Raw genomic sequence first — 20683 nt, forward strand, 5'->3', positions numbered from 1 at the left:
AATTGTCTATCAGCATATGGAAAAAACATTCAATGTATTTAATTAATTTCAACAATTAAGTGATTATTGTTTTTTTGTTTTATCCTGTATGAACATGTTTACTTGGCAGAAACTATTCTGTTTCATGAAGCTCACTAAACTATAGGTTTTAACAAATATCTAAATATTAAAATCCACATAAACAGCCAACTTCACCTTGTATGTTGATACTGAACTACACAAACGCATATTAATACAAAATGCAAAGCATAAAATACTCTACAGTCTCGCGGGAATGCTAACACTATTTTGAGAACTTGGTATAATGAAAAAACAAAATAAAAACAGTAAAAGATGCATCTTTGATTATGTAGCTCAGACACTACTTTGTGAAATTTTGTCTCATGCTGAATAAAAATAAAAGATAAAAGCAGCAGGAAACTCTCCGTGGGCACAAAAATGAGCCTGGACACCATGAACACTGCTTTGTGCTGAGAAATCCCCAACACTGAGAGAGAGACCTTTAATGTTTGGCACAAACACACTAGTATCATCTTTAGAATTCCTACGGCAACAGAAGTACAAGCAGCTTGTAGCCAAGAGGGCAAGTATCAGAACCAAAGTGTCCTTCAGATGGTGACTGAGGCCACAGAATTGTTATGCATGAGACGAAAAAAATAAAAACGGAGGGGAGGAAGAAAAAAGGAGAACATTTTTGACAGCAATTAGAGTGAAAAAAGGAGAGGAGGAGAAAGATGACGTGAGGTACCTTTTGAAATGAGTTTTCAACCTACGATGGAAGCTGCAGAGCCATACTTCTGTTGTGACTGGAGTGGAAAATGTCATTCCGCCCAGGAGGGAAACTTTTGAAAATGCTGATTGATATGCTGGTCTTATGTGTTGTGTCTGTGCTGCCAGTGCAAAGGAAGATGGAGTAGGAGGGAAGACTAGAGGACAAGTGTTGCATTGCTGACAGTGTGAGGAGGAAAGTGAAAGCTGTGGAACTTTAATGCTTTTTTATGTGTCTGTGTCTTAATCTTTGTAGATGCATAATTTTTGTTTTCCATTTCACATTTCCAGAGTTATTTATTACCGTAAACGCTTGTTCTATGCTGACTGAAATGAACATTGCGTTACTGAGGCTAAATAGGTCTTAAACACTATATGCTTTTTTCTTCAAAACAACAAACACCTCTATTAAGTGAATGGTTTTGGTGAACCAACACACTTAATATGTAATTATGTCTGCTCCAGGAGTCTTGAAAATATCAGACCTTGAGAAACTTGGCAAAAATACTTCTCCCTGCTCCAGCCAAATATCTGAGAAATACATTTCCTATGATTAAAACTCAATCTTGTACTGGCAGTCTTTCACCACACATCATAACAAACACATCTGGTTTCTAAGTGAACTGAATAACCTCTTGTAATATAGTTGTTGAGATCCTCCAGACAAGGGCTAAGCAATTATTCTACTTAACTGATGATTTGATATTATGACCTTCAAAGCAGAATATTTTTACTCCTGCCCATATGCTGGATAATGTAGTTCTTTCACACATGCAATCAGCATAACTTTACTGCTTCAACACCAGTGAAAAAATACCTCAGTATTGAAAAGACAGAAGGAGTCACAGGTGCAACTAAAGGAAACTGCAATGGATGAAAGAGGTGGTGAAGAAAAAAGAAACTGTATGCAAATACTTCAAAAATCTCAATATCAGTAGCACCCCCCAATCGACCGAAGTTAATCATAGCAAGTAGAAGACAAAATGGCACTGCCAATACTTTTAGAGACATTTCCTCATTAATAAAAATCGTGAATGCATTAATAATTTAACCTAATGATGGTGCTAGATTAAAATACTGGAATTAAAATTTTAACAATCAGTTCTAAGCTACAATCCCTCCAGTAGTGGTCGAGACGTTTCACTATAAAACTAAATGTCAAGCTAATTGGGGCGTCAGTGGAAAGTTTCACGCTTGCCCCAAGTTCTTGCACTTCAGTTCTTGAACAGTAGTTTATGAAAAATTAAAGTTTAAGAAAGTCTTGGCAAAACAACCCTCTTAATATGAGAAGAAAAAAAGAACACATTAAGCCAGAGGGAAAAAAGCAAGAACGCTGATTTGCAAAGCAAAGGCCATGTATTTAGTGAGTCAGGCAATTGTTTACTTCGTCATTCATTAACCACATTGATATCAAGACAAAACACATCAGGATCTGTCTGATTGAGCTCTGTAGGTGATAATGATGTATCAATCGCACCGTGTGTTCGCTTTGTGGTGATTAACCAGGGCAGCAGGTTGCATGTTTTGAAAAAAGAAAAAAAGAAAAAAAAACACTTCACACATTGGAAGAAATACAAACAAATGGTCGTATCAGCCACTATCAGGTAGGGACATAAGAGAAACAACTAAACACCGTGATGTCTGTCAGACGCCAAGCAGAAGTTTGTTAATTACTGTGAGCCTAAAGTTAAATTAACTTTGGACAATAAATTTATCTTTCACTTGTCCAAGCACAAATATCACTTGTAGGGGTATAAAAAAAACAATAGTTTTCTTCTCACCATTTTGATTGCAAATGCAGAATTCAGACTAGACAAACAAGCTGATTTAAGAAAAAAAAAACATCTGAACTGTGACAACATACACTACCAATCAAAAGTTTGTGGTCACCTAGACAAGCTGTTTTTTCAATGAATATAACATTGAATTAATCAGAAATACAGCCTAGACATTGTTAATGTGGTAAATGACTATTTGAGCTGGAAACGGCTGATTTTTAATGGAATATCTACATAGAGGTACAGAGGAACATTTCCAGCAACCATCACTCCTTTGTTCTAATGCTACACTGTGTTAGCTTCTTGTGTTGAAAGGCTAATTGATGATTAGAAAACCCTTGTGCAATTATGTTAACACATGAAAAAAAGAGTGCATTTTCATGGAAAATATTAATTTGTCTGGGTGAGCCCAAACTTTTAAATGGTAGTATATAAGTGACTCCATTTATGAATGTTTTTATCATGCCGATACAATATGTAGTATTTTCACCTCAACAAACCATTTCCATAATCATGCAGATAAACAATGCAGGGACACTAATGGCAATTATTTTTCTTTATATTACATCTGAGCCATGACTTCCCTGTTAATGATGTTTTCAATTTATCCTGAATTGCGAAGTCCTCTATACAGGTCAATGATCATTCTTCTGAGGTTTGATAACAATGATAGAGATATTACAGTGCTCGTGGTTTTCAAATGCATGTGATGATTAGTGGATAATTGTGGGAGTGGAAATGAAAGCCATGCATATGTGCCCATTTCCACAATGACTGAGATTTATAAAACCGGCTCAAAGAACATGCATATGCAAATTTCTGTCTTTGTGCATATACAATTTCCACCAATTATGTCAATTAAATCACAGCTACTGCAATTTGACCATCAGACTCCTTCAAATTGTGATGATTGTAGAAAGAAAAGATAAACACTGAGCACCGTCCCTAATTTTCTATTATTTCCGAGCCTATGAAGGAAACCTGGAATTTTCAGTACAACACAGCGAAAAACTTAATAAAACTTACTATGTGTCTATATGTACCATGTACAGTAAGTTAAACTTCTGTGTATGGTATATGCACACCCAGCTAGTTGCCGAAAGCGACAAGCACTGCAGCTGGATGTGTGGCCTAAGCTGTCCTGACAGCTCAGGGAGTCGTGGTATCCTCCACTCCTACCCAGCAGGCCTGGGCACATTCCAGTATCACCGGGCCTAACTCCCATAGCAGCAGCAGCAAATGAGGCATTTAGCTCCACATTATGGCAGCGAGGAGGAGAGCTGAGTGTGTGGAAGAGGCAGACTCCACACGCAATCAGGAACAACATTTGTACCATCTTCCAGCCCATACATAGCTTTCCCTACATACTCTATGCACACATGCTGATTTACTGTAGAGGCCTTTTTCTACCTCCTAAAAGAAAGCTGGTGGGATATTTTCTTTTTGTCTAATAAAAATGTTAGTCACAACATTCTAGGAAAAACTGGTGGCAAGAGTGAAAAAGTGAAAGAGAGGAGGGATATAGTGAGGAATGGAGAGACTGAGAGAGCTGTAGCTAAAAGCAACCAGGTTTTAAAATCCTCTTTATCTTCCTGTCCACCAGTTTGACATGATTTGCCATTTCTGGAATCCATCAGTGGCCTGCAGAGTGGATCCAGGAGTGCTCAGAGGTGTGATAGGCTATCGGGACTGGACAGGCACTTCAGAATGAGAGATGAGCCGCTCAGGAGAGTCAGCTCAGTGTCTCATCACCAGTATCTTCTGGGACAATGGCTGGCAGCTCCAGCTTTGATGCCAGGACCAGCGGCAGCTCGCACTCAGCCTAGTTCCTCAGGTCAGGAACAGGATATATGGCATCTAGACCAAATCTCAATGGGCAGAGTTTGATCTCCAAAAGTCAAGTCCAAGTCCATCAGCCTGTCTAACCAGCCAGTGAGCAAAATAACCTTTATTTTAACCTTAAAGAACAATTAGGGTTCATCAGCTTTGACCTAAACATCTATGACAACACCAAAGTAGAGCTCCGCTGACAATGGATTTTTGGGTAAGATACCAAAATTGATTATGATACACCAGCCAATATTTTGTTTTAATAGAAAATAATAAACATTTATGCTAATAATGTGTTCAATCAATTGTTAATTAATTGCGTACAAGATATGTGGTGTGGAACATTTTACATTTGAAAACGATTTATTGGGCACGCTTACATCAAATACATCTTTGGCATTCACAGCAGAGAGCAATTTTCTTAATCAAATACTTGCTGGGTTAACAATTAATAGATGACATCTTCAGAATCCTTGAAAAGTTTTGAGTGCTAAATTGCATAACCAGCATTTAAAGCAGCACCAGCACCTAAGCTGTAAACCTGTCTATTCTCATACTTTAAAATGCTTCCAAACTTTTATTGGGGCATGTGGTATGTGGCAGCATTCACATAAATATTAATAAATGAAATTAATTGATCAATTATGCACTGTTGAAGCACGTGGTGCTGCCTAATACCAATTTCTAACACAAATCTTTCTGGAATTTAATGCTTTTGACTCATATCATGCTGCTCTGTAAATGAAGCTTAATGCTGGTAAAATCACAAAATGATTAAATCAGCAGTCTTTTCTATTTCTAAATTATTTAGATTTTCCCTGATGCAATAAATTAATTTTACATCAGTTTTTATTTTTGGCTTGCTAAAAGTAATACATTCAACTTTCACAGAGCTTTCTAACAAATATTCAATGTAGAAAGCAGGACATAAAACTAGACGGAAGAGACACAATTTTGGGGCATAAATATTAATGTTCAGATAAGGGTAATCCTGTTGGAGTTCTGTCTGTATAAACTAAAAAAAAAGAGGCTTTTATAAATAATAATAATAATAATATAAAAAAAAGCTTACCAAAGTCAAGCTTCAGGTCAACATTCACTGTGTAATAGATTTAAATCATTTAATGAAGTATTACTACAGAAGATACTATCAAAATAGTAACTGTTCTGCATTCTAATTCAGTGATGAGAACTTTAAGACATGAATTGTTTCCAACATGTATTTAATGCTTTTTCTTTAATTGGCATCGAACAATTGAACATAGAACAATTAGCACAAAAACTGTGATTGTGTTAAGTCAAGAAACATAATAATAATAATAATAATAATAATAATAATAATAATAATAATAATAATAATAATAATAATTAGAAGAAGAAGAATTAGAAGAAGAAGAAAAAGGAGGAGAAGAAATTCCAACAAGAAAATAATAAGACCTTTCTGTAAACAGACTTTGACACAGAATGGGTAGGTAATTTACTTATGGCTCAGAAGTTGAACTGTAGTCAATAGAACATTATTTACAGATGTGCTGCATTTAATTCATAATTAGAGATTGTCAAACCACAGAACACTTAGCAAAAAAGGCAATCACTACATATAATAATAGATAGAGAGATTGACAAATTACACAAATTATCAAAATGTTGCACATTCAACTATTTCTTCCCTTATAACTAGCATTTAACTTTTTCCAAAATGGCTGTCATCAAAGTTCAACAAAGTAGTAAAATATTAGTTTCAGACATGAACGCTGACATAGGATTACCTTGCCCCCACTAAACACTCTCAGTGATGGTGAACTAGTGACTGGTATGTACAGGAATCTACAAGCCAGTTTGTTTTGCATAGGAAAATTAACACTGCGTACGTTCCGCCTGGCTGAAAGACCTTTCTCTTTATCGATGGTAGAAGTTATCGTGTAGTCATTCAGCTCACCTTTCATGACATCTTCCAAGTGCACAGCAAATGAAGCAGAGGGGGCACAGTACTGTTCGTAAAGAAGCTGCCTCAGGACTGCTTTCTGTTTTCCCCCCACAGTGGACGGCTCTGTCTCTGCTGCACTTTGAAGCGCGGTGCCTGTGGTGCTGACACGAGCCTTTTTCTACTGAAAAACAGATGAGAGCTGTATGACTTTGACGCATGATGTAATTTTGAGCAATTGAGCATTTTATGTATATTTTAAAGACACTGCCTTTCAATGCCATTAAAATACAATACCTAAAATGATCTATGTAATGTGACACTTTGGATTCCCTAAACTGCAAATAAAAACAAGTCATGTTACCTTTGGTGCCACCGCTAGCATTTCAATCTTCACCTTTCACTTGATGCCTGGGACATTCTCACACTTATGTAGTTAATCTCAGATATCAAGTGTTGTCCAGAAGCTGTTCTGTGGCCCAGCACTTCCATGCAGTCAAGGGATCTTGATGCTGTTGCCTTGGTAAGGTCTGTCTCCTCCTCATTACCAGCCAGGGTTGATGTTCTCAGGAGATGCAGGACAGGCTTCAGGTACGACAAGCATACTAGCGCTTTTCCAGAGTGTGTCTGTAAACACCCGAAGGGGATGCAGGGCGTTGCTGACTGACTAAAGGACTTCTGTGTCCAGTCAAGTGGGGACCAGGAGTCCTTTTTGTCTTGTCATCAGACAGAACCTGAGACTGGTCTGCCCAACACCTTGCCAATCATCCTCTGTCTTGAGCCCCATCTGGTTGGACACTGTAATCACCAAGTGCTCCAACAGATTGAACTCTTGCTGAGCTGCAATCAGGAAGGTCTTCTTTCTTCAACTGTGCGACAAATGGCCAACCAACTGTTTACAAAGTCTGAAAAAAAAAATCATGAATATATTTGAATTGTATAAAAAACAGCAAAATGGACAGTGGAAAAATGTAAGAACAGCAAGACTAAAAGTAATGATTAAGTTTACTTGTACAGCACATTTCTAGCAAGAACACAAAGTGCACCACAGAAAAGAATATAATAAACATTAAAAATAAAACAAATAAATCATAAGCTGGATATTTATAATAATCATCATAATCATAACAAAGTATTTATGTAGAACTTATCATACAAGCAAGGCATCTCAAAGTATTTTTAAACAGCATCTAAGAGAATAAATGGCAAAAGCAACGTTATAGACAAGCAAACATAACTAAATGTGCACCGATATGTAGGGAGAGAAAAAGACAGAGGCCTTCAATTACCTGGTCCACTGATTCAGTTCCACGTCAGCATTTCATGCATCAGTGGTGATACACGTCTAGCAATCTTCTTTCAGACACCAGCTGGGCAAACACTCCTTTAGTCCATTTGCAATCTTCTCTTCCATATGATCAATGGGAAAGCATGCCATCTGCAGGCATACAGTTCTGGGAGGGCAACTTAACTGAGGGCAGAAACTGCATACCGTTTATGCAGCATTCAAAGGAGTCTTTAGATAGATAATAGATAAAGTTCTTTATTTCTCCCCACTCCAGGGGAAATTTACATTGTTACAGCAGTTTTATTTACAATATATATATATATATATATATATAATTTAAAACCAATCCTTGGCCATGGCGATAATAGAAACCATGTCTTTGAGAGGCAGTATGTTATGGCAACTGTTATCTCAAGGTGCCTTTATGAGCGCTGTTCATATGAAGTAACAGTCACAAATGACTCTGAAATAGTACTTTGATTATTAGACTGCGCTAGACTCACACATTTTAGCCACACACTCATCATGCATTGCTCTCACAGGTGCTGATTTAAGTTTGAGTGGCTGTTTCACGACAGGACTTGCACGACACTTTTTTTTTTGCTGCACGTCTGTTGTCTGAAACCCAGAACACAGCAACACCACTGTAATGCTATTTTTCTTTGGGACTTAACTGCCCAACATTGCTTAAAGCTCAGCGCAGACATTTTTCAAAGGTGTTAAAGTTCAATTGGGTTACACGTGTTTGTTAGTACAGTACTAACTGGTAACCCTGACAACTACGCAAATAAGAATAGCACTTGTGACTGTTGAGTATGACTGTCACACAATATGAACGGCAGCAAATGTACAAAGGAATTTGCGGGTCAACATGAACAGTAATGATTTGAGCTGTACTTTTCTAGGAGAAAAGAGTGCACACTGTCCATTTGTATAGACTGACTCACCTGTATCATCAGATCTGAACTCAAATTAATGCAAAAGAGGGAGTCAAGTATCCCCACAGGTGTTTACCACCTCCCTGAACCTCGGCTGCCTGTCTGTTACTCTGGCTGCTTGTATCATGACTTGCATCACAACACATTACATGAATAGAGATTTCATGTGTCAGTTCAAAACAAAGGGATTTTTTTTTTTGTTTTTTATGGTTTTGTGATGGGCTTAAATTAGATTATGAAAAACAAAACATACTGGGTAGATTGAGCAGTGAGTCCACCCCAAAGTAGAAAGCTTTAAACAGCAAATCAATCAATCAACATTGAGACTTGATGTGTGTTGTTAAGCTAGCTGTGCTATACTATTGCCAGACAACTTGGTGGGATTTTCACAGCATTACTTTACGTTGCAGCAGGCACTCACACATACCAACTGGTTACTTAGTCAAGGGAGTCAGCTGCTCCAAGGACTGCCAAAGTAATCAAACGAATAGTGATTATTTTTCATTCTTGGAGTGCAGTAGAAGAGGGCACTGGTGGCTGCCTGACTCAACAGTCGTCAGAAAGAACAGATGGTCCCCTGCAACTGTGTGTGCTGTGGGCTAGGGATATTCTGAATTCAGCTGCACTTTATGATAGATGAATATTAATTAAAGGGGTGTGAGCACAATATAAATGTCCATTTGACACCATCACAAGAGGTCAGGCCTCTGAGGAAGGTTACACTTTCGGTAGTCTATTTGGAAGCTAATGAAGAAGTTTCACTGGGACCATCCTAACAGTTAAGAAGCAAGGCCTTGCAATTCTTAATTGAAAAATCAATGATTCGGACACGTGCTTTGTTGTCAGTGAGCACTAGTTGAAATATTGTGCAGCTTTGAAGATATTGTTCCTAGATGAATTGGACTTGTGCCTTGCTCGAGCATGTGTAATGAAGTTGGGCTGACCATCTCACTAACAGAAACTTACAAAACTCTGCGACTGTAAGAAGAGTGGCCACAGGAAGAGTTGATTCCCTGGGCAATACAAACTAAACAGAGATAGCATAATTATAGCTCGTATCACCATATTCACAAGACTATAATGCAAAAAACATGACACATAATTTATATAGCTACTACATTAATACTTTGTTACAACAATCCCCTATGCAAATAATTGCTTTATTTATCACCATTTTCCAGTACTGTGTCTCAGTAGAAAGAACCCAGGTTCTTGCAAGTTTAAGGTAATTTTGAAAGCTACCAATGATACTCATATGACTTTACAATAGATGTGTTTAAACTAGAGCTGGGACTTTAACGCGTTAATTTCGATTAATTCATTAATTACAGCGAAAATAACACGTTAGAATTGATAGCGCTATTACTTGCACCCTCCTCAGTTCCCTCATTTCTGGCACACTGGTAGCTGTGATGAACACTCCAGCCCAGTAGGTGGCGGTAATGAACCTAAAGTCTGTTTGGAGCCATGAAGAAGAAGCACAGGAAGTCAGGCACTGGTGAACAGTGAAGGAAGACAAGATTGAGCTTGTTGGACAGAAAGTTTTCTTTTAAAAATCTTCCCGATGGCAGCATGGATAAAAGCCTGGTTGTGTGCAAATTGTACAACAAAGAGTTTTCTGATCACTGTGTCATTTCAAGCCGACGGTATCACCTCAATGTAAAACATGTTGCTGTTAGCACCAGAGCTAACGTTAGCTACGAGTCATGCTAACGGTGTAGCCATCCCATGATAGACCACTTTTCTAGACAGTGCTTGAGTTTACAGAAAGTCTTAAAATGTTGAATAAAATCACTATAATTGCACTTAGATTTGCAGTAATCTGTGAATGTAGTAGACAGATGTAAAATGCAGATAAATAGAAATGAAACATTTTTGTGGTTTAAGTTTTTACTCTGTCGAGGTTCTGCCTCCTTGGAGGAGGAATAACATAAACAACAAAAATATCTCTTTTAATAACTTAATTATAAAATTTTTGTTTATAAAAAATTACATAAATAAAAATTAATATTCCTATAAAAAAGAACCATCAAAATTACACCATTTAGCAGACCCAGAAAATATGAAAACAGAATGAATCTCTGGATTTTCAACTTTCTGAAGCTCCTTGAACTACTTATGCTGATTTGATGTGCCATACAGTGAAAAAAAACAACTAAATTCAGGCTTTAAGTCATCAAAATCAATTTTCTATACGTCCCATTTTCCTTTTTTAAAATAAATTTTAAATTATAAACACGTATGTCTATTCATTGAGTCAACTGTCAACCACAATTTTATTTGAATTGAAAAACTTCACTTATTGTGTCAAATATTGCTATTTGACAGAACTGCAATTAATTGAGATTAATTAATTACAAAGCCTGTAATTAATTCGATTAAATTTGTTTTAATCGCGTCCCACCGCTAGTTTAAACACAAAGCCACTTGTAGCTGTGTAGTAGTTTGTTTCACCACTGTGATAGTGTGGTAAAAAACCTTAGCAATGTTAGCATAACAGTGAGTTCAGTTTTGGCTTCTATGCAAAAACAAGAAAAAGATGCAGTCATGTAGGAATGAAGTGGTTAAATCAGGAGAATATCTTTTCAAGATCTTAGCAAACCTAAAACTTATATTAAAAAAATCTATTTAAGCCAGTGGCCCATCCCCTAGTCAGACCTCCATACCCTTATTTTCTGCTTGACTTCATAAGGCGAAACTACTTTCAGCGCTGACCCTAAACACTGACACTGGGCTCTGCCATCACAAACGTACTGTAATTCCTACGGATGCTGAGCTGGAATAGCAGAGGGAGAAGGGGAGGGGGAAGGCATTCCAGATCTCAGCACAGCATCCTCTTAACAACACTGTCCCTGCCAGCGCCTGGATGCACTGTGACAGCAGCTCCAGTGCTCCATATCCCCCACTGAGTTTCATATCCCATGCCCATTTTTGGCTCTTCCGTTAACAGTAAGCAAAGATGACAAGGAAAAGCCCTCTCTCACACAAGTGCCTCTGGCCTCTGTTGGGTTCACAGAAGTCCGGTCACTGGCCCAAGGCGATGGGGTGATAATCCTTGTACGCCAAATCATCTTATGTAATACACATTTTGAGTGTTTGCCACTGGGAATGATTCATAGCAGATCCAGAGGGGAGAGAGGAGACACTATTGCGTAATAACAACTCAACACCAAAGATGTGAAAGGAAAAATGTTTTTTTTAATTCCTCCAAAGTCAGGACACTTTTTATTGTTCTTGTGCTGCTGTCGCTGCTTCCACAACATTGAGCTAAAAGGTAAAGCCAGGAGTATGAAAGCGAGCTAATCCTACTCTTTGAATCAGTCCCTGAATATAGTGAAAACTGTGGGGTATGATAAGGTTTAGTAGAGAAGGATGGGATAAAGTGAATATTACACACCAAACAATGTCTAGCGACAGCCAATCAAATCCAAAATACTCCACACAGTGCTGCGAGTAGGACTATTGGGAACGTGCAGAGAAAAATAAAAGGCCATCCAGGAGCAAACACGGAGACAGCTGGCAAACTTAATTATTTATTTATTTTTTTGTTAAGGGCGTTGCCAGTGTACGTTATTTAGAAATTTCTTCTTGCTATTCCGACCTGTTAATATTCTCAGGAATGGTAAGACAAATTTCCCAGCAGGCTAATTGAAGGTGTCAGTGGAGAATGCTTCCCTCTACAATGTGTCAAGGGGTTAGTGAAGAAGAATAGCACTAAGTTAAGCCCTTTTCAGGCATGGGATACGCAACATTCATCAGTCTATTAAAGTGACGGCATTGTCATTCAGGCATAGGTCACTTCGACATTAATGGCCCTCAGGGCTTCATTCAGACACAACCACAACAGTGACAGAGACAGCCACAGTGCACACACGATATTTTCTATACATGTGAAATTGAATAGTACATCAACTGAATTATAATGCACAAGATCAGAATTTCCTTACAACAAAATGGCGAGGAATGAGGAGGAAGCATGAGAGTTGCAGTTGAGGTCATGGTCAGAGGCCTTAGCAGAGGAGGTGGGCCCATCAGGTTTGGGTAAACTTAATAGAAAATATATAGTTTGGATGGGTCGAGTCAAAAAGTTGCAAGACTAGGTTTTAACTAAGTTCTGAAAATTCCAACTTACAGAAACATTGCATGCAGTTAACACAGCTGGGATTACTGCTCCATTTGCGTTCTAGCTTCTCTTACCCTTTCTCTCTCTCTCTCTCTCCCAACACATGCATGCGTCAGAGGGTCCTCTTATACTCTGCTTGTCAATAATCTGCATTACCGAATTATAAAGTAACCGACATCCATCACACAACTGGCATTTGTGCTGCCAAAAATGCACCCCAGACCAAGGCAGTTCAATAACAAAACATTTTAGGGAAAGCATGACGACAGATACAGAGTTTACTATCGATGTTTGGTGTAACCTGTGAGTGGATCACGTAATGCGAATGAGGAAATTAGTCTACAGCTACAGTTACACATAATTCGAGGTCGAGCTCTGCCTGTCGTGCATTTTTAGGCACTTGAGAAATCTCTGCCTGAATAAACTTAGTCCAATGCACAAAGTTTCAAGGTTTATTTACTCATTATTTTAAATTAAGTTACAAGAAAATCTGCAGATCTCAATTTAGGTATTTCCCCATCTTGCAAAATTCAGTACATCACCCCACTCTACTGGAATACTCACCTAATACTAATCAGGAAACTAGAAGAACTTTTAAATTAGTAGCACTGGTGCACCTAATTTTTTTTCCATCATTAAGTGCACTCACGTGTGCTGTTATGAAAAGCATGAAGTGATCTCTATTTGTTCAAATAACAGGAAATGCTAACAAAAAACATCTTTTAATAACCTGTTCACTCCAGCTCCTCTCACACAGAGGAATGATAAAAAAGGGCTGAGAATATGCATGGACGGTGGGTGTGGAGCTAGTTGCGGGGGCTAGTGGCGTGTTTATTACTGACAGGTCAACAGTGCATTAATAATTACTGTGGGCCAACGGCCTTGTATTCGCAAATGTAACAAAGTGCTGTGTTTACAACTAATATATCAGATGGAGATGGAATAATGTTGTGTGACAGCAGGAAATAGCCAGAGCACTGAACGTTTGCAAATATATATAAACACTATTACCAGAATGTAATAACAACAATAAAGTTCATAAAGGACCTCATAATTTCCAAAAAAGACAGGCTTTGTGATTAAGTATTAGGTAAAAAGTACAAAAAGCACCTGCTAAACAGCATGAACAAATATCATTCAATGTATGCAGTACTCCATTTTCACACCAAACATGAAGCTAAATAGACCACCAAACTGCAGTTTCTCGACCTTACTGAGCAAAAAAAAAAACTATAGAAACAACTGTGAGTCAAAGCACAGGGTTCAGTTACAAGGCAGCCAATGCAAGTTCACATTGGCCAGAGCAGCAGAGATGAGTAAAGGAATCAGCTGTAGCAACTCAAAGAGCAGATGATTTTCGATCTGCTATATAATGCAAAATGTGGGTGAAAATAAAAAAATATACATATAAAAAAACCTGCTACACACATACACACACAGCTGCTAAATGTCAGGTGCAACCAATACAAATCTTTAATTGCACTTCACAGATTTTTGGTCCCACCCTGGAGGTCTGATAATAACAGTACTTTGTTACATGGCATCAGCTCTGACACAAATCAGTCTATAGCAGACAGCAATGGTCATTCTGTGTAGGGTAGTTTTAGCTCACCATAACAGTAGGCTGCTATCACCAAACACAAACTGAATAGAGTGCGGCAACGCTTTCATCAATTTAAGTTTCAATTACCATTGTGTTAATTGCTATTATGGTACCAGACTGAGGTTGAATACTTGTCTCTGATTGGCTATTCCAACCCTATACATATGCTGACTTGTGAGCTAACGATGTGTCTCAATCCTCACTTTTAGCAGACTAACTTTTTTCTGTTCATCTTCAAAGCGTTCTAAAGTGTATTTCTTTGAAGATGGAATAAGTATGTGCACAAACCTTCTCCAAGTAGCTGTCTCCACAGCTCTCCTACTCCAAAAACACAAAATGTATGCATTTTTAAGAGACCACAAAGCTTTGATGCCCCCACTCCTATTCATGCTGTAAACAGAAATCCAAAAGATACAGGACTGGACAATAAATTAAACTAGGTATTAAGACAGTCCTACAAATCTTATGTTGGAATCTTACACCAGAACTGAGCTTGTTTAAAGGAAAAAAAATCACATAACGTCCAGTGTACTATCAATATATTGAATTATGGAGATATCCAGTATGCTAGTGCTGCTTGCAGTACAGCCATTCCATACATTTACACAGCATAAGATGGTCAAAAATGTTGAAGAGGATGAAAAAGAAGATCATTAGTATGCATGTGTAAACAAAAAGTCGCTCTTATTGACCAAAATATCAATACAACAGAGGCAAACATTGACCTTGGAAATGCAAATAGAACTGAATTGATAGAACCCACCCCACTGCTCCAGTTACCATAGGGTGAGATATACAAATACTATGCTTTCAAAGCATATGGCACTACAAACATTAAGATGAATTTGTTGCTACTTTCACAATTTATCTAAGGGCATACACATAGCCACGAGTGCATCAAAATTAACAGAATGTGTTATGCTTAATGAATAACTACCTCTGTATTAGGTTTGCCTTGGTTTATGATCAGTGAAGAATCGGCCCATAGTGGTTTAACTTGAGTATCAAAGGTTCTGTTGGGGTGAGCTCTGAAACTCCAAATGTGAAAACAGAACAGACAAGTTCCAATCCAGTGGCTCTAAACAAATCATGTATGCCCGTGGGTACTGAGCACCTGCATCTGTGTGTGTCCTTGGAGCAGGAGTTGTGCACCAAGAGAGCAAACACTAAGCTTACATGATATGCACTTGAATAGTTGGTGATACGTGGCATGAATTCATTGCATTTAGTTTCCAGTAGCCTTTTTTGTCATTTTTGTGTGTGCCCAACACTCAAATTCTCAGTTTCAATTTCACAGCAGCTGCATAGAGTGGGTACATGCTGTATGCCATCATGCTAACATACAACATAATAGGGGAAAAATACTCTGGATATTTACACGGTTGTAACATGTCATGTTTGCCTTCAAGTTTGACTGAGATGGTCACACAGGCCTGTAACACTAAGGAATAAACAAATGCCTCCACATGTTGATAAACACAAAGTCATGAGCATATTTACTGACTTATACACTAGTTGTGTGGTTTAATAACAGCTGCTCTCTAAAAGCTGGACACTAAATAAAATGTCATTCACATGTGAGATGAGAAACTAGGTTATTCAGCTGAATGTCTATTTACAAGACTCTAACAGAATTATTACAGTAGAAGATCAGAAATTTTACAAGGGATACTGATGCATCTATTATTTTGTTATTTCTCAGATGGCACTTCTGGACTGAGTTACCTCTGTAGCATAGGATGGTGCCTGACAGAAACTACATATATAGTATTTTGCTGCTCTGTTTAATTCCCATTTAGCATCTGTTCAACAAATGTGGAACATGGAAGCTACAATAAAACAGATTTTTAAAAGTCTGAATTACCTATTGCACATTTTGACTTTTATTACTACACAGATCACTAGTTATTGTTGACCATAAATTAAATAAAGCTGCTGACCTATAAAAACACAAGGTGATCAGAAACCTGAGAAGGAAGTATTCATGCCACACTATCCCAGACTTTTGTAGCGCTTCGGGTAGTATTATCTCAGTTTCTGTAAGAGGACATGATCTTAATCTGCACAAACATGTGTCCCAGTGGTTTACTATCATGACTGTATGCCTCAAACGCACCCACTGTTGTTATTATTTTTAAAAATTTGTTAATATATCTGCAGTATGATTTTTCTTATGTAATTCATTCTAGTATTATTTTTTAATATCTGCACAATTACTCAATTTTGAACTAAAATCACAATTTAAAACAATGCAACTGACAAATTCCTAAAGGGTGCAATTTAGGATATACGCCATTCGGCAAATCCAAATTCCTAAACTGATAGCTTTTTGCTTTTTTTGCTATGTATGAGTGAACTGAATATCTTTATGGTATTGACTTTTGGTCAAATATAACAAATAAGGTGCATAAAACACATGGGACTGTGACAAATTATAACACCATTTGGAAACTATTTACTGACATTTCACAAAGTCATAATTAATTAATTGAAAAAAAATCAAAAAAGAGATCATGTATGTCTTTTTGAGCAGAAACAATAACTTCAGGATGAATAACATTTTTCCAAGGCTTCATTTTATTGTGCCTACCAACCTTCATGCTACTGTTGTCCTATATAGAATGCCTGGGCTTACTTTTAAGTTGGATGTTTTTTTATTTTGGAAAAGTACAACAAACCAGCATTTTGAATTAGACTGCTGGGCCAACCTACTATCTGAAAAGTAAGATTAAAAACAGCTACTTTTAGTTTCAAACGCAACCCCTTTCCAAAGTGACAATGAACTTTATCTGTGACTCACTTGTTGCTGGGAAAATAATCGATCTACAGCTTTTGTCATTGAGTGTATTTGCAAATCACAACAATTATGATGTGGCTTGCCTCAAATAGATGATTTTTTTCTTACCTTCTCTTTTGCTAACTGTGTCAACTACAAAACAAACTAAAATCAGATATAAATGTTATATAATTTCCATGACTGTACAGGAAGACAACACATGAAGACGTGTCTTAAACAAAGTGCAACTCATTCAGCCCAAGAACAGAGCTGTGTTAATGTAATTTCCTACAGAAAGCGAAGGAGTACAGGCGATTTTGCTCTGAATATTGAATAGCTAAGTATTTCCACAACTGGAAGAAGTCAATGAATATTAAGCAAATGCGTCAGTATATTTGTCAGTGTAGTAATTTCATTCTGACAAGAGGCTGTTCACAATGTTTATACACTAATTAATAAATGTCAACAGTAAAATGGTGGTTTTCAGTTGTGTCGGTTTTGTTAGCATACTCGCAGGCAGCTGAAGAACAAAATAACACATGAAAATGAGCTTACCCGGACTTTTGAGGTTGTATTTATTCTCCATGCTGACAGACGTCGGGTACACAACGGAAAAGATGAAGTTCTGTTGAGTTTCTGTGGCTAACTCGTTAGCTAGCTAGCACCCCGGCTACTGTTACCGACTAAACGTTAGCTCAACTTAGCAGCCCGACTAGCTGGTTTCGATCCTCAAATGTGGGTAGGACAGCTCGAAAAGTGGCTCGTATTCTCATCCAGGTGTTCCTCTATGCAGTTACGATAGAATAAGTTTGAATTCAGTCGCCACAGGAATACAGAGGAGTTGTTTCTCAAGTTATCCGTTGTTTCGGTTTTGAAACTGTTTGCCAGACGCTACCAGCGTGACGTCACATGTGGAACGTAATCAGGAAGTGAGTGGCCACTGGCTGACTTTCTTCTTCTGTGATTTGCAGCGGCGCATGCGCATCATTGACAAAAACTTTACAGCAGGATATAGTTAGGGTTATTTTCAGTGGAGTCAAGAAAAATATTGACTCAAAACTTGTGAGTGACTATCTAATCTAGAATTTTAAAGACTAATGAATACTTAATGTTGGAAAATAAATAATTTATAGCACCAAAATATTTTCATCAAGTCATCTACTGTTCTACAATCTACAATTTGGATTACTATAAAACCATAGAACCCATAAAAAACATAAAACTACGAAAACCATAAAACAATCCTAGGATTCGAAGGCACGTCTTAATAGGTGGGTTTCAAATGTGCTACACAAATAATTATGACTTGACATGATTTGATAGTAGGGCACATAGTAGTAGGAAATATCAAGAAAACCAACAATTCTCAATTATTCAATTTCTAAAGAAAAAAAGCTATGAAAATGACCTGTTCCTACTCATGACTAAGTTAATTTTCTAGTGTAATGGTATCTTGGGGGAAAAAGTAAAAAATAAAAACGAGTAAAATAATCAGTTAATTGTTTGGCAGACAATAAATAGCAGATTTGATGAGTGACCAATTGTGTATGTTTCCTTTAGGCTGTGTTTTTTAAAATGGCCGTAAACTCAAACTCTGGACATTTTTGACTGTTAAAATACATTGGCTTGGACCTGAGGGAGTACTGATGACCTATTTAGCAATTTTCTGGCATTAGATACACTAAAAAAATAAATCTGTTATTTAGGCTGTTATTACAGAAAACAAATCTTTAGGAACGTGAAAGTGACTCATCTTTCCCATGTAAGAAGCACACACTAATCAGCCATCACTGATTCATTTACAGGTCGAATGAGTTTGCTTCAGGTTGGACAAAGGAAAATTAGCATACACACTTACTTCTTTACAGCAAATGAGCTCAGTATAAATCAAACAGTTTGATTTGAAAATTAGATTTCTCTCTACAGAACAGGATAAGAGGATTGAGGGCACATCAGAGGCCGTATATCAGTGGTGTAAAATTCCCACAAAAATGCGACTCATCAAATTGCATTGACAGAACTGACATGGAGTAAAAACCTGGGGCATCTGTGCCTTGCTTCGTTCAGAATTCAGCTTTAGTCCTGCTAACTTACAATCTGTATTGTTAAAAGAAAACTTGTTGACAACAGATTAATAGGTTTGGAATGAAAACTAAATCAATAATTTAATTTAATTTAATTTAATTATTAACTTGCTGTTGGATTTGTTTATCTCCTTCAACATCAGTCAGCTGTAATCATCCAGATATCACATTTAGAATATTTCAGCACCTCGATCCTGGTTTAGTCTTGTAATTTGAAGCAGTTATTGGCTAAATTCTTATCTGATTCTTCATGAACTCATAAAATAAACCTGCTCAGAAACGCTGTAAAAGTATTGGCAAATTCCACAGCATGCATTGTATTTAAGTTAAATGTTACATTATGTTTCCTTTCACACAATGTAGCATTAGAACACAGGAGTGATGGTTGCTGGAAATGTTCCTCTGTACCTCTATGTAGATATTCCATTAAAATTCAGCCGTTTCCAGCTAGAATAGTCATTTACCACATTAACAATGTCTAGACTGTATGTCTGATTAATTTAATGTTATCTGCGTTGGAAAAAAAAGTAGCTTTTCTTTCAAAAATAAGGACATTTCAAAGTGACCCCAAACTTTCCTCAAACTGGGTCTGCATTGATGATTCAGAATGTGCAGCAGGTCCTCAAACATCATATTTTTGTGCATTCAAACTTTATTCCTGAGCCCCAAGGGAAGCTGATACTTACCAGTGAATTGTTTTGGAGGTGCTGTCAGGTGAGGAGGGAAAAAATAAGATATTGCATGTTCCATCTTTTATCTAATGTTCCTGCATGTTATTTTTGCTGAGTTAAAGTGCTGACAGTCGTTCTGCTTCATGCAACTCTGACAGAGCCTTGGCATTTCTCAGGTTTGTTTTTAAGCTGCTCCACCATGAGACACTGCTGACACCTTTCTGCATCGTTGTCAATCCCACTGGGGGTAAAACACTCACACACGTTTCCTCTCTATTGATCCACATATATATATGTTTAGACTTAACTGTTTCTCTCCTGTCTTTTTGCCACCAAATGTTTTAAAGGCAACGAATTGAATATGACAAAAAATAAATAAATAGCGTCTGTCTCACAATCTCATTTCCGTTTTTTTGGCCCTGAAGATGAACGCAAAAGTTTTTCAAAGGCTGAAATGTCAAGCAAATGTCAGTTTCAGGGATGAAGCAATAGACAGAAATCTGTGAGTCACACAGCAGGTTGCTTTATGGAGATTTCAAAGAGATTTTACAAATACTTTGGCAGAATTATGGGCGTGGTAAGATAGTCCTGTTTTTTCATTATTATCGTAAGACCTTGATTCCATCTTTGTGGGGTTTTTTATGATTCACTGGATAATTTCACAGGCCTCTAAAAAATGTTCCAATATTATAATATGAGGGGGGAAAAGTTGGGAAAAAATACAAAGCAACAAAGATGACAGATGCTGAATATAAAAAAACATAAATGTGTTAATTTTGATGGCAGTTCATTAACTTGTTGTTGAGACATTTCAAAACTACAAATATCAGAGGATTACCAAAATTAGCAGTTTCCATCCTCTGTGTACCCTGAATATTGGTACAAAATATAAAAGAAATC

General features: G+C 37.3%; 1 protein-coding gene across 1 annotated transcript in view; it reads right to left on the minus strand.

Annotated features, from left to right (window-relative positions):
- The window catches only part of ube2j1 (ubiquitin-conjugating enzyme E2, J1), a 56412-nt gene extending 38456 nt beyond the window's left edge, over positions 1–17956 (minus strand). Inside the window, exon 1 of the mRNA XM_023288756.3 lies at positions 17584–17956. Coding sequence (XP_023144524.2) covers positions 17584–17614 — 31 coding nt within the window. The 5' untranslated portion in view covers positions 17615–17956. The remainder of the gene's footprint in view (positions 1–17583) is intronic.
- Positions 17957–20683: the final 2727 nt, after the last annotated feature.

The sequence above is a fragment of the Amphiprion ocellaris genome, chromosome 12, assembly GCF_022539595.1.
Source record: "Amphiprion ocellaris isolate individual 3 ecotype Okinawa chromosome 12, ASM2253959v1, whole genome shotgun sequence".
NCBI lineage: Eukaryota > Metazoa > Chordata > Actinopteri > Pomacentridae > Amphiprion > Amphiprion ocellaris.